The 14,330-nt window shown below is 35.3% G+C and overlaps 1 protein-coding gene across 2 annotated transcripts in view; it reads right to left on the bottom strand.

Moving 5' to 3' along the window:
* Window positions 1–14,050, bottom strand: part of Alh (coiled coil domain containing protein Alhambra) — a 51,472-nt gene extending 37,422 nt beyond the window's left edge. The window contains exons 1-12 of one of the 2 annotated variants that reach the window (XM_074095047.1): window positions 13,847–14,050; window positions 11,890–12,026; window positions 11,299–11,378; window positions 10,869–11,033; window positions 10,653–10,728; window positions 10,440–10,561; window positions 9,730–9,879; window positions 9,081–9,174; window positions 6,148–6,291; window positions 4,561–4,699; window positions 4,173–4,347; window positions 3,528–3,626 (exon numbers count right to left, since the gene is read on the bottom strand). In XM_074095047.1, coding sequence (XP_073951148.1) covers window positions 3,528–3,626; window positions 4,173–4,347; window positions 4,561–4,699; window positions 6,148–6,291; window positions 9,081–9,174; window positions 9,730–9,879; window positions 10,440–10,561; window positions 10,653–10,728; window positions 10,869–11,033; window positions 11,299–11,378; window positions 11,890–11,998 — 1,353 coding nt within the window. In that variant the 5' untranslated portion in view covers window positions 11,999–12,026; window positions 13,847–14,050. The remainder of the gene's footprint in view (window positions 1–3,527; window positions 3,627–4,172; window positions 4,348–4,560; window positions 4,700–6,147; window positions 6,292–9,080; window positions 9,175–9,729; window positions 9,880–10,439; window positions 10,562–10,652; window positions 10,729–10,868; window positions 11,034–11,298; window positions 11,379–11,889; window positions 12,027–13,846) is intronic. The other variant, XM_074095037.1, reaches the window with a different exon arrangement.
* Between the last annotated feature and the right edge of the window lie 280 nt (window positions 14,051–14,330).

The raw sequence follows: 14,330 nt of genomic DNA, 5'->3' as shown, positions 1-14,330 counted from the left end.
CGAAAATATCGCAGTCGAAACTGCAGCGATCAAGTGAAAGTATTTTCTCAATTAAAATACATCTGAAACTTGGTACGATATATCACAAATTTCACGCTATTGGCGGTATGTACATTATTTTATAAAAGTATCCACGATTTCATTCCTAAAAAAAATAAAATACGTGGAATTTGCACTCTAACGTCATCTACTGGCACTGTAGTGCCTAGCTGACCGTGACAAACGACCTTAATATATTATACCTCTGTTTAATCCTTCAATTACTAGGAAATCGTGCAGAGCAATTATCTATAGTTGTTACTGTTTTGAGCTGACCTTCCTGGATTTACCTGACTACCTGAGTTATGTCTCTGTAACTCGGTGCCGCTTTAGGCTTTAACACAAACTGCTAGTGTCCCAGAAAACACTCGTCTTGTACAGTCATATATGTGTCACACACACAAAAAAAACCTGCTGTTGTGATGTTTTTCGGGCCACAATCTAAGTTGTCGGGCCACAGTCGGCTATAGAAGAAGTCTTTTTTTCGTCTATGATCAGTACTGCCGCAACATTTACTTTTTATTTTTGAATATACCAAACGTAACAATATTGACAATCCGTCCCCAAACGTGATAACTTTTAAGTACCTACTTTGTATGGAATTTTTGTGTGCCAATTACGAATTTAATTGTTTTGAACATGAAACTATCGTGAGACTCACTCATATTAAATATATTGACCCGGATAACTCGTGCGCGTGTTGCAGCAGCCGCTGAGTCGCGTTGCTCCAGATTAGCCCGAAACATGTCGAGCTAAACTCGATTTAAGACGTGAGTTATCCGGGTCAATATATTTAATTTAATTGTTCTATTTTCTAGACCTGTTACACTACTATTGAGTATAATAAGTTTGCCAAGCAGTACATCGTGTTATTGCCATACACTAAAAATCATATACTTACTCATTTTTTTCCACTATGCGGGTAGATATCTAACAAAACAAATACATTGTTTCTGGGGCAATTACATAAAAAACATAAACATCATATACATTAGCGCTAATTTACGCTATAATTATGGTATAACATAATAAGTATGTCTTAACTATGTTTTTGTTGACATGACACATTCAAGGGTCTATATCAGGGTTTCTTAAAGTGGGGTCCACGGACCCCTTAGGGCTCCGTAGCATGTGTATCAGGGGTCCGCAGTATGTCAGTCTGTAAACATATTTATTAGGAAATTTAAAAAAAAAAACATGAGGGTCCATGAAATTGTTTGAATCATGAAAGTGGTCCGTGACTGCAAAAAGTTTAAATGTCCATTGCTTTGGTCCTCGCTGCAGCCTAAACGGCTAGACAGATTTTGACATATGAGGTATCATTGGATTTGTCATAACTGTCGGAGTGACAAAGGGTACATAATATTTCAATTTGGCGTCTGCGAAAAAAAATATGGCGGAGGAATGAAAAAAAATATTTTGTATTGTAACAATATGGGTATCAAATGAAAGCTAATAATTAGCCCATTCTAAAAATATACGGGTTATAATACTTTTATTTTGCGTTTTCACGTAAATATCAAAAAAGTGTAAAATAAAACATTAAATTTAAAAAACCAAAAAACCCGACTGCCAAAACTAAAAGGAACAAAATAAGCCTAGTGGTCTAGAACTCTGTTAAGTAGCTAATTTAAAGTTCAACAGTCGGGACCCATTTAAATCGTGACGCTCAAAAACTCTTAGTAATGGGTCCCGACTGTTGAACTTTAAATTAGCTACTTAACAGAGTTCTAGATTTTCAAATTTCAACTTGAAAATATGGGGATGAAAGTTCTTAAGGAATTCCAAACAAATTACTACATATAAGTATATTTATCAGAAATATGTGTAGCTATGCTTAGTAAAAATGCCGTCTTAATTATAATCCTACCCTCCTAACTTACTATAAAGGACGTAAGGTGTCAAGAGTTCACTTTGAAGAATTAGTCCTTTTGTGTTGGCAGGGTAGAATACAACGTCGTATTGCTAAATTGTGGCCATTCGCAAAATATTTATGTTTTACCAAAGAACATCGGGTGGATGGAAGAACAAAAAAAAATAGTTTATATTTATAGCAATGTATTAAATTAAAATAGGTTATTTTCGGTTAACCGTAGAAGTTACTATGTACTATTATTGGCAGAATACGTACTTATCCTAAATAAATTAAATACTTCCCAAACTTACTATTCCACGCGGACGAAGTCGCGGGCAAAAGCTAGTAGTAAATATAAAAATATCACCTACAATATTTATGAAAATAAACGGTATGCGTTTGGATATTATGCTGATCAATTTTATGACTTTTGTCTTGTTTGGCATGTAATTCTACTTAATCATTATATTTATTTCGCGTTATACCTAACAACGACTATGACTATTGATAATGACCAAAAATAATATAGGTACCAAGTTCTGACCATCGAAAATCGAAACAATAAAATTATGGGTGTCGAAGGGACCCCCACATTCAACCAATGCAGTCGTTTATGCAGCTGAACGGAAAAGATATATTAATGTAACGCTACAATTCCCAGAAAAGCAGAACTACAGGATATCTTGGTTAGATAATTTCGGTCCTAATTAAAATTCGTACATTTTCATTTATAAACACGGTCAATTAAATACACGCACGCACGCACGCACGCACACACACACACACACACACACACACACACACACACACACACACACACACACACACACACACACACACACACACACACACACACACACACACACACACACACACACACACACACACACAAACATCACGCCTGTATTCCCAAATGGCAGACACCAAACTTTACCGCTTCGGAGCCACTTTTAGTAATTTTAGACTTTAAGCTTGACAAAAACGGTACAATAGTGACAGGTTGCTAGCCTGTACCTTAACCTATATCCTCAGTCGCCTCTTACGTCATCCACGGAAGAAATGGAGAGGTGTAATTCTAACCCAACACCACACGGGTCAATTATGTAACGCGAAATATTAAAGTTAGTATTTTTAAATGTCATATAAAAAAATGCATTTATTGTATAGGCCGTGTTTCCTGAAATGAATGGTATATTACGAGTATTATTATTTAAAAACAATCCGGAACGTATGAACACTCGCCCATTTAACGAATAAAATATTCAAATATGTAATATTCAGCGTCGCTCTCTATGAGAAGATTCGTTAATTTTTTCAAATGCCAATAAATTAATAATACAAACTGACTCACCCAATCTGGCCAGGAATTTAGGAGGTACTTATCATCCTACTAGCTCGACTGGAGAGCTGATGGCCTTGTAGTGATTAATAACACTACATAAATACTATTTTGTACACAAGACATGACCTACGCGTGTTGTGACGGGTACTAATTCATTCTAACTGTGTACCTTCAACTGGCGTTAGTAACAAAGTATGATTAACGCGAACCTACCCTGCCAAAATATATGCCAAAATAGTAACAATAAATACAAACAACTAAAATTAATAGACGTAGGAGCAATAAACATACCTTCTTCATTAATTTTTCCACGTTATCCATTTGCACGTCGCTGGATAAATGGCTGTTTTCCCACATGCTACTACAACTTTGCGAGTTGACGTCTGTTAGCTGAAACGAAAATCGAGTCGTTGAATAACCGGAGTTGTTCAAATAGTCAAGCACCGAATAGTAAGAAAAACTAGATGACATCGCAAAACTAGTTGCATTCGGCACTTTGTTGGAATGTCTTACACCCTTTAGGTACCGTGTACTTTACGGATACTATATTTGAAATATGTAGGTATTAATAAAATTATCCATATAAAAATTGACAGTTACATAATGTTTAAGTTTATAAAGCACCTGTAATGTTTGTGAAAAAAATGGCAATTCTTTATCAATTTGACTTTTATTCAAATCTAAGGGTGCGATTTAATACTCACGCTTTACATTTATACATGTCATGAATATCAACCTTCAGGATGTGTATCTAAAACAGTTATTTGAATTTCTTAAAACTATAAGAACAAAACTATAAGACATTGAGTAAGAGACCCGTCGATTATGTTATGTTATTGTTTAAATAACTTAAAAAACAGAAGCATTTTGAGGAAGTACAAAGTTCCAAACTTTGTACTTCCTCATAGATATAAATATATTAATGATATGAATTACCCCTGGAGGCGGAGTAGCTGCGTAGTCGACTGGCGTAGGAGGATTGTTGGCGGCAGCCACAGCCTTACGTTTCTTCGTTTGTTTGGTGTCTATGGCTTCCGTGTTGGTGATTACAGACTCTTGATAAAGCGGCTTAGCTGTCGGTGCTTGCACGATTGTTGTGCTCACTGATGTGCTGTTAAGTGTTAACTATAATTAGTAAACAAGATACGAGTTGTTTTTTCTTATATAACAATGGAATCACGTAATTATGATTCGGGGTAAGGCTCAACCTCGACACAGAGTAGGTATATTTTACACGCTAATTTTTTTTCGCAAATAGTCTCACTTAATAAATTGAAATAGCCTGCACGGTAATGTAATGCTGTTTCGTGATATATGATGATACCTCGTAGGAGTTGCAGTAATGGCTGGCAAAGAGACGGCAGCAGCGGAAGCGACGGTGCTGATGACGCCGCCTGCGTCCATGGACTTCGAACTGGGAGACGTAGCAGGCAGTGTCGCCTTCGGAGTTGATCCCCCCGGTGCTAAAGCACAAAAAAGTATATTATAGATAAATAATAATACATAGAAATTATGGCTATGCAAAGCCTTTTTCGGTCTCATGTGCACTACACCATCAGGAGAAATAAGGACGATAGCTATTAGACGTAAAAGGTATTTGTTAACAATTAATTTTATGATACATAGCAATTTTTAATATAATGAATACAAACGATTTCATTTTTTATATATATTGCTTTCTGTAATTTTTGTTAAATGTACTTGCATTTTCATCCCAACTACATATCCATACCAAGTTTCTAGTTGATGCCATTAACCGTTGAAGAGGGACCTCTTTTCTCTCCTCTTTTGCGAAGACTATCCTGGCCGGACCACAAAAAATTCATTACCAGATTATTTTATTGTCGCCGGATTTACTTAAGTATGCCGTATTTAACGTCAATTTGACTACTGGGTGGGTGAAATGTGACTTCTATGATTTGATTACAGACAACAGGTGAAACTAAATAAAAGCTTATTAAAATATGTCTTAGGAGCAGTAAGGAATTACGTAATCAGAATTTATGAGAAGCCTGACGTTGATTGAATACTGAGGACTTCCTGAATCAAGATTCGTAATCGCCATACCACCCGTAAACCATACATTAAATTTTGTTACTAGCTGTTGCCACTTGCCATTGACTTTTATGTTAAGAATTTTTTTATCGTTATCTAGCCCGCAGGTACTCTGAAATTTATAAAAACTATCATATGTCTTTCCTAGAGTTACGAACTACCTCGATCCAAAACTTCAGTTGAATCAGTTAAGCGGTCTAAGTACGAAGAGGTACAAACAGACAGACAGAATTACTTTCGCATTTCTAATATGAGTACGGATGATTTTGTTGGGTGACACTCTTTACCGGCTCGGGTAATACCGGCCCTGTTTTTCGTGTAGGTACACGCCCATAGAAACAGACATGAGTTTCTAAAGGCAGCGAAAAACAGGGTCGGTATTATCCGGGTCGGTAAAGAGTGTCACCCATTTTTTTACGTGCAAGTGTGATGAAATAATAAACAGTATTAAATTAATTAGTTAAATTACAGCTACTGTGCGGCTTGCTTTAAGTCCTTTTAGAGTGAACTTTAGTATTTATCATGTGTTACAGCAGAACTTTTGGATTAGCAGGGTAGGCGAATAAGGTTTTAAGTCACTCGAGCGTCAAGGCAACATTTACTGGATTTTATAGAAGCTATGATGGAGGAACCGAAAATGAAATAAATATACAGGTTGCCAATGCCAATCTGACCCGTTATGATCGTTTTTCTTGCATACCTACATGTACAATTCTCTCTCTCTTAGGTACCAAGAATCATATTTCATATGGTAATTTTCTGCTTCTGCTGTTTTCTTATCCTTCCTACCGCGCTGTTTCTAAGACGCTCGAGTGGCTCCGCATTATCATTCATAAGTCCTGTCTGTCGGTCTCACGTTTGGCAGGCGGTGGCTGTGAGTCGGGTGCGTGCTGCGGCGAAGGCGCCGGTGTGCTGGCCTTGCTCCCCCCGACTCCCGCGCCTCCTGCTTCGCCCGCTGACGACCCGCGTCGCGACGGAGAGGGTTTTTTCTTATCTGCTCCTACATAACACATTTTTACTTTATTATTAAATCAGCTTGCGCCCGCGATTTCGTTCGCACATGTTGTCAAGTCCTTTTTTCTATCCCGAGAGAAATATCAAAAATACTGCACCTTTATCGTCCTAAAGGATGATATCTTCCAATTATCAAGTCGCTGTAATAGCTGCAGTTAGTAAGATAAATATAATCCTTTTTATGCCTTATCCCACAGTAACTGCGAAAAATCCTGTTCTGTTTTCTTGCATACCAAAGTTCCAGTCTCTAATTGTTATGGTTATGGAGACAGAGTCCCTTTGAATTTAATATAACATAAGCCCCGTTTATTAATGTCTAATCTCGTGGGAATTTTCAAAAAAATTGTATTAAGTTTTTTACTATTATGATCAGTAAAAGGCCAGTATAGGCTACGAAACTTTTTAACTAAGCAAGCGCGAAGCCCGCATGTATTGTGTGCATCAACAACAGCTTAGCGTCTAGCATTAAACTTGGTGCACGCGGTGAAAAGTATACAGTTTGCGACAATTAAGCGATAGTCAATATTATCATAATATTTATCAACTCTCTGTGAACAGACTTTAGTATAAGTTTAATGTGATCGTGGTTACATAATTACTAATTATAATAAATAAATAATAAGGAATAACTAAATATCGCGATGCAACGCAAAGCAAAGCAAAACAAAACATTAAAGTTCAGTTTATTTCTCCACTTCCACCTGAGATACGAGGATGTGTTGCGAGGTACGTGTTTTCATGAACCAATAGAAACGCTTCATTTGCCTATCCTCGCACAGCACCTCTCTGATGGTAACAACTGAGCGGAGCGAGGCTAGGTAAATGAAGCGTTTCTATTAGTTCATGAAAAACGCATTGCTCGCAACAGATCCTCGCACATTTCTGATTGGAACGCAGCCTTAGTCATGATGCTGTCATCATGTCTCGATGCGTACCTAAAATATCTCGTTGAGTCGTTACGTATTGGCCATACAAAGCAAGAAATAGTACATTGTGCAATAAGTGGCGTAAGAAGGGGATTACTAACAAGAGTCTATTAGAACCCCGACGCCGGAGGCGGAGGGCTTTTAATGACTCGAGTTTGTAATCCCCTTACGGCCCGTGATACACAATGATTTTCATCACATTTCATTGCCAGGAAGAAATGCAAAAGCTGAAATTATTTTGTGTCTAAACACTTCACAGTTTGACAAAAGAAAGACACTCAGAAAACAATTGAATAAAATAATGGCTACCCACCAATACAGGGGGCTACAACAAAATTCGAAAATCGAAGTTGGTATCATACCGTCCCTCTGACTTTCGTATTAAATAATATTTGCGTCAGCAAAACGATACGAACTTCTATTTTCAAACTGCGTAGTAGGCCCCCCGTCACTTTTTTCGAGTCGTCTACCATAGATAATGCTAAGCTAATTATCCCAACATGCTAAAAAAATAGTTACTAAAATTATTGCAAAACAATTTGATACAAATTTAAAATATAAAATTTACGAAGTTTCATGATGCGTGGAAAATTTGTATGGTGTCAAATTAGGTTCTAGCTAAGTCTTAAAGATGTAAATAAAAGTTTGGGTGACTTGAAACCTCTTTAGTCTGAAATAAAAGAAAGAAAGAAAACATTTATTCGTGACAAACATAAGAACAATGGATTAAAAAAAATATATACTAAAATATAGTAAATGACGTACCTACTTACTTTTTAAAACTAAAGTCATAACTGTCATAACTCCCTTGAGAAGAAAAACTATACGTTAATCCATAACTCCCTCGGAAATAATTACCTAAGGCCATTAACCTTTAGCATGGACATGGCATGGAATAACATCATTGACGAGCAAGGGTGATGAAAAAGAAGTTTATTTCTAAAAGAAAGAACTTTACTTACATTCACTATCGGGTTACCATTACGCATTTTAAGCTCTTTCTTTATTAAGTGCATGTTTTCCATATTGTGTTGACGATTTTAATTTTGAACTTAGTTCATATCTTACCTAAAAAAGAGTAAAGTGTCTGACTGACTGACATATAAAGTATAGCCTAAACAACTGGAGCTAGACTTGAAATTCGGTACACATATTTCTTGAGTGTTATAGTGAGAGCTAGAGCTCCGTATAAAGCTACTTTACTCTTAGCGCATCCAAATTACTTGCACACAGCACATACATATTCAAATTCAATATTATTCCTTTCGCCTGGCTGCAGTAATCGCGCTGATTTAATACATTTACAAAATACACACATCTCTGTACAAACAGACCTACCTCTGCTTTGAAATGTACAAGTATTTTAGTAAAACGTGTAAAATCTACTTTTTAATTAATACCATACTGTACTGTGCCACAAAGCAGTTTAATTAAAAAAAAAAAGGTTTAAAGGGTAGCTCACAACCAGTTGTGTGAGGAAGCTTAAAACGAGAAGAAACAATCGCTTGGCTGCCTGTGCTAGGATGGCCTAATAAAACGATCTCAGCTGACCTGCGCGGCTACGGTGGAAGGCATCCATTATGACTGAGCCGAGCGTACGACACGGTCCCTTTTGATCTCTGTGTGTTAGTGTAATACACACACACATATGCAATTATCAGTGATGTTAAATAATGTTGATTTAATGAATAATGAATTCAAAAAACCTTCTGATATTATTGCGAAAGTTTGTGAGTACCTTTGTGTTTGTATCTGGCGTCCAAGTTTGTGCTTCAGGGTAAAAATAATATATGAAGCATGGTAATGTATGTATTAGTTAACTTAAATTAAATGCAAAGTAACTACTCACCCACGAGCTGTGTTGTGCTTGTTGGAGTCTTTGAAGGATTTGGAGTGTTTTTCCCGGATACTGTTCCGCCCGAGTGTGATGATTTTCGACCAGGCTAAAATTTTAAACAATTTTATTCAATAAAATGTTCTGAAGATGTATAAAAATTTCAGGTAAACCATTTAGAAAGGTAAAAAAAAAGAATAATATCATTATCATCGCAATAAACACAACGCTCTTTTTTAAAAATTTGGAAGAATTTTATTTGATTGTATTCTTACTAACGACGAAACCAAAAAGGCGTTGTCGACTATATGGTGAGAACCAATGTGCTCGAAAGAAAGAAGATTACATCGAAAAGCTTGCCTTAGCAAAACAAACCAAGTGCGTTCATACATCCCGTGTCAACTAACGTAACCTGATAGGCTGATAACATGCCACATTGTACTTTATATATTTATTAAAAGTACCAGCTAACAAACATCACATTTTCACTCCACCAGACGCTAAGGTATTATTTAACGAAACAAATCTTTTACAAGAAAATAATTGGGGGCCCATTAAGTTGTTTTTTTAGGAACGCATTAAATCAACTATTGGATCACCAAATATTTAATCAAGTCGTATCGTAAAATATTCGGCCTATAAATGTATACATATATACACATACCCCTTTGGCTTTAGCGGCATGTGTGGGGGTCCCGCTGCCACTAGCCATGGGCGACGCGTCACCCTCCTTCTCACCGCTGGAGTCACTGGACGGGCTGTCATGCGACACTGGCTTGTACGGAGGGATGGTCTTCACGTTCCCGCCCTTTTTCTGCACAATCAACCATTTCGGTTGGATTCGAACGTATCCCTCATCGAAACTAATTATGACAACGAATTCAGACCAGAAATACGCTACTTACTAAAGCTAATACGACACTATTCACTTATTCATTGCCGGTGTGTAGAAGCCTCGTAAACAGGATAAAATACTATTAAAATTGATATGATGTGCTTAGGTATGGTTAGTTGAGTTTGGTTAGGCTTTTTAGTTTTTCGTTTATAATCTGATTTCCCGTTGTATTTGTACAAACTTGTACTCTTGCGATGATGGTGACATCATGATAAGAAAACTATAGCTGTAAATTTAACCAGTCTAGTGATGTACAGTGTGTCTAAGAAAGTGCATTATTCTAAGAATGAGTTTCTAACGTCTCAGATAAGGGGTAAGGATGGTTACACGAAGAAAGAATGTGGCTGGCAAATAAGGAGCTAATGATATCTTTTCAAATAAACCAGTTGACTTTTACAACATGACTCTTCAAACGTCTCAGGTAAGGATGGTTTTTGGAACATACCTAAATGAGAACTTTCAACTCATTAAATACTTACTAGTTTGCTGTAATGATGTTGACAATAGCCACAATATTTTACGTTGTCCAAATAGTTGCCGGCTTCTTCGCAGAGCAGCCCCAGGCTCTGAGCGCAAGTCACGTGGAACTGCTGTTTGCAACCTAATGGAACAAACAAAAAGTATTCATTTTGTTATTATACATGAAATAAATAAAAAAGTTTTGAGTGAATATTCATTTTTAAAATACACACCAGACTTATTACACTGCATACATGCACCAGCATTAGCTCTGTGCGTCTTTCCAGACTCTTGACAAATGTAGCAATTCTAAAACAGTAAACATATGATAAAGTACATTTTAGAAATAAAAAAACATTTATTTGATAAATATTCGCTTTAAAATTACAGAACATACATGTAGACAAATATTCAAACTGAGAAAAAAAATATTTGAGTTATGAAGGTACCTTGTTATATCTCTCTGGTGGGATTAATCTTAAAACTATGGGCTCCATAGACGTGACGTTCCCGAATCGCACTTCAGGTATGTAAAGTGCACAGACAACGTGTGCCCAGCCTCCTGTGTCACTTCGCTTGAGAGCACCAGACTTTGAGGGACAAAGCTCACACCGCTAAAATATAAAACAATGTTGTTTTATAGATATGTTACTTATTTACAAGAAATAATATGCAAAGTTAAATATGTAAATGAGATTTTTATTTGTCACAAAATATTAAAATTACAATGAAATAATATAAAATATGTATGTATGTGTGTATGTAAAAAATCTTTATTGTACAAAATAAGCAAACAAACACAATAGACAAACATTAAATATGCATATGTACAAAGATGAGATGTATGTACTTATTAGTTAAATGTTAATTACTTCTTACCACTTTTCCTTTAGTTTCAGGGCTCTCACATTTTCTACAGTACCATGGACCAGTAGGTACTGTCACAATGCCATAGCATGCTGGAAAAACATAGCTGAATAGATTAGAAACAACATAAGCCTAAATATTTGGTTAAATAATTCAGATGCTATGCATGTAAGTACAATTGAGTTCATAAACTTCTGAGCAATTATTTGATCAAAAATATGTGAACACAACTCTGTTGTTAACATTGTAGAAGTGTGTGCAGATATTTTTGAACAAATTTCTGCTCAGAAGCTTACAAACTCGACTGTACGAATGATGGGTAAGTAAACAAATGTTTGTTTAATTATGCAGATTTAAATTTATGAATTAAAATCTAGATAAAGGTCAAACAAAGACAATTGTTAGAAACAACCAATATTTAAAGTTGAAATTTTTTTTATACATAAATTAAATTTTAATTATAATGTAAGACAATTGGTTTATTTATTACATGCATAATTATGTACTTAGTACTTATTTACCAATTCCATGATAGCTTGGCAGTAAATGAGATGGGGTTTGATTACCTGTCATTTGACTTCTGGAAATAAAAGAGTTGCATACCTTGATGAACAGCGACTGTGCACCCATTGCCATCACAGTAGACTAGCGGGTTGTCAGGCCAACCGCGCTCGTCTGAGCACACACAGCATCCTCCTACCATCTCCTTCATATTGATCTCCTCATTATTATTTCAAAATCTGTGAATAACTCACAACTACAATCAGACTGCACAAGAGATTGATCATAAACAACAAATAGAAACAGCAAGTAATGAATGAGTTAACAGCAGATGAATGTGATAATTTGTACAAGTTAGCTTCAATAATGATAATCAATATATGTATATATCCATATATATACATACTTTTCCACTATTTTAGCATGAACATAGAAAAGTAAATAATACTTTTTTAAAAACAAAATGCTTGCTCTTTTCATTCCAACATTTCAAGTTATTATTAAATTATGCATAAAATAAGATGGATGAAATGGCATGATATTAGCTAAGGTAAGTAGAATGGCACCAGTATGTAAACATGACCAAATTCATTCAAATTGTAGTGTTTCCTGAACACTACAATTTGGCCGCATTCAAGTTTAGGGTGAATGAGCATTTACTAGGCAAGCGTGCTCCATCGTAGGCCTCATCCTCGCTTTCCATCAGGCATGATTGTGGCCAAACGCAAGACTATACTGTATAAAAAAAAAAAAATTACATGCAAACATGATTTTATGGCCAGATTTAACTAAACTAGTGTGTCCTCTGTTTTCTCAATATTTAATCCCCTCATATCCGGCAACTAAAAAAGGTACTGATTTCTAGTCTCATCTGTTTTAATAAAAACAAATTGTACTAATAATAAAAAAAGATAGCCTTAAATTTGAAACGGATCCGTGTCTTAAGCATACAAGGGGTTAAGCAATATTTCTATGGCTTTTAAAGTTTGTTCAAAGATGTTACTAATTCACCAGATAATATAATATGACATAAGATAACAATGTCTTAATGTGGTCTTGGGTATATAATATATTTCATAAAGTTGAGGAACTTTATTTTAGGTTAGTTACAATTTATCTTCTTAAATTACTTACTAATGCTATTAAAAAAATGATTTTTCACTTTTCATGCTCATAAAGTTCGTATTTACTCTGGATTTAGGTGACATAAAATGAATATTTATGCTCTAGTGCATAAATAAAGTAAAATCTTTGTCTAAGATCAAGGCAATCAGATGTAACTTAAGTTTCTTAGTTTTTTTATCCTTATCTTGTACCTGCTCTAACCTATGCTACATGCAGAGTAACAGGGAATCGTTTTTTTTTCAAAATCTGAATTTAAAAAATGTACTACTAAATAATTCATTAATTGACAAATTTGTTTAAATTTCATGAATGAGTTCATTCTTCATAGATGATTTTACTAATTTTCAATCCCACAATATCTTTCTTGCTATAATCAAGAGATAGGTCAATTTTGTTATGTACATCAATTAACTTGCTACTGATGGGCATTTTATGTAGGTACCTATGTAAGAAATAGTTGCTAATAATTTTCCAAATGAGATACACACAAATAAACACTTCTGGGCCTGAGCTGTGGCCTGTGATACTCGTCATTATATATAATCTTATTTATTAACATAATGCTTGCATTCTTTCAATGTCGTTCTGACTGTTGAGAATATTATCAAAATTACCTATTTGCTAAATTTTTTGAAACGAAATAAAACAGTATGAATACACTGCGTGGGTTAGTTAAACGAGCATTAAACTTAATATCATATTTTGTAGTCTGCAGCTAACAGAGGCAATTCCGACAACGAGCTGATACCACTTGAAGTTGGATGGATACTGTAATGTGAACACTAATGATATGATGAACAGCTTCCTTCGAATTACGGCATATTTACCAAAACATTATTCATCCGATCATTGTTGTAGAATATCAAAATCCCGGTAATAACTCATTCATTCATCTTTACTTTGTTTGATTATTGACAAGCGTATTTCACCTCACCTGCTCCTAGCAATAACGATAAAATGTACTCAGAATGACACTGTCAAAACACGTTCAAAAGTAAATTTACAATAAAGGATGTCTGTAAATAAATACTTTTTAAAAACTTTGCTATAAATTATAATATTCCCGCAGCCATTTAAGAACCCAAGCAAAGCTGATGCTTTCTTTCATGGCATAGGTAAAAAAGTGCATTTGTTTTGGATGCAGGCCACAGAGCCATTTAAGTATAAATTTGAGCCTGTGGTTTGAGTAGACGAATGGGCTAGAAATGTGCTATTTAATTATAAATATAAGTTTGATGCATTGTTAAATCGCTTTTTAGATAATTCAATGTATTTTAATATCCTCCTGTTAATATTTGTTATAATATAGATATACAAAATAAAATGCCTGCGAGGCTACCACGAAATTAAAAATCGAATTTCGTGTCGCTCCGTCCCTTTCACTCTCGTACTAAATAGCGTCAGCGGGACGGGAAGAT

This window comes from Choristoneura fumiferana, chromosome Z, assembly GCF_025370935.1.
Source record: "Choristoneura fumiferana chromosome Z, NRCan_CFum_1, whole genome shotgun sequence".
NCBI classification, from domain to species: Eukaryota; Metazoa; Arthropoda; class Insecta; order Lepidoptera; family Tortricidae; genus Choristoneura; species Choristoneura fumiferana.
This window is presented reverse-complemented; position numbering and strand designations above follow the sequence as displayed.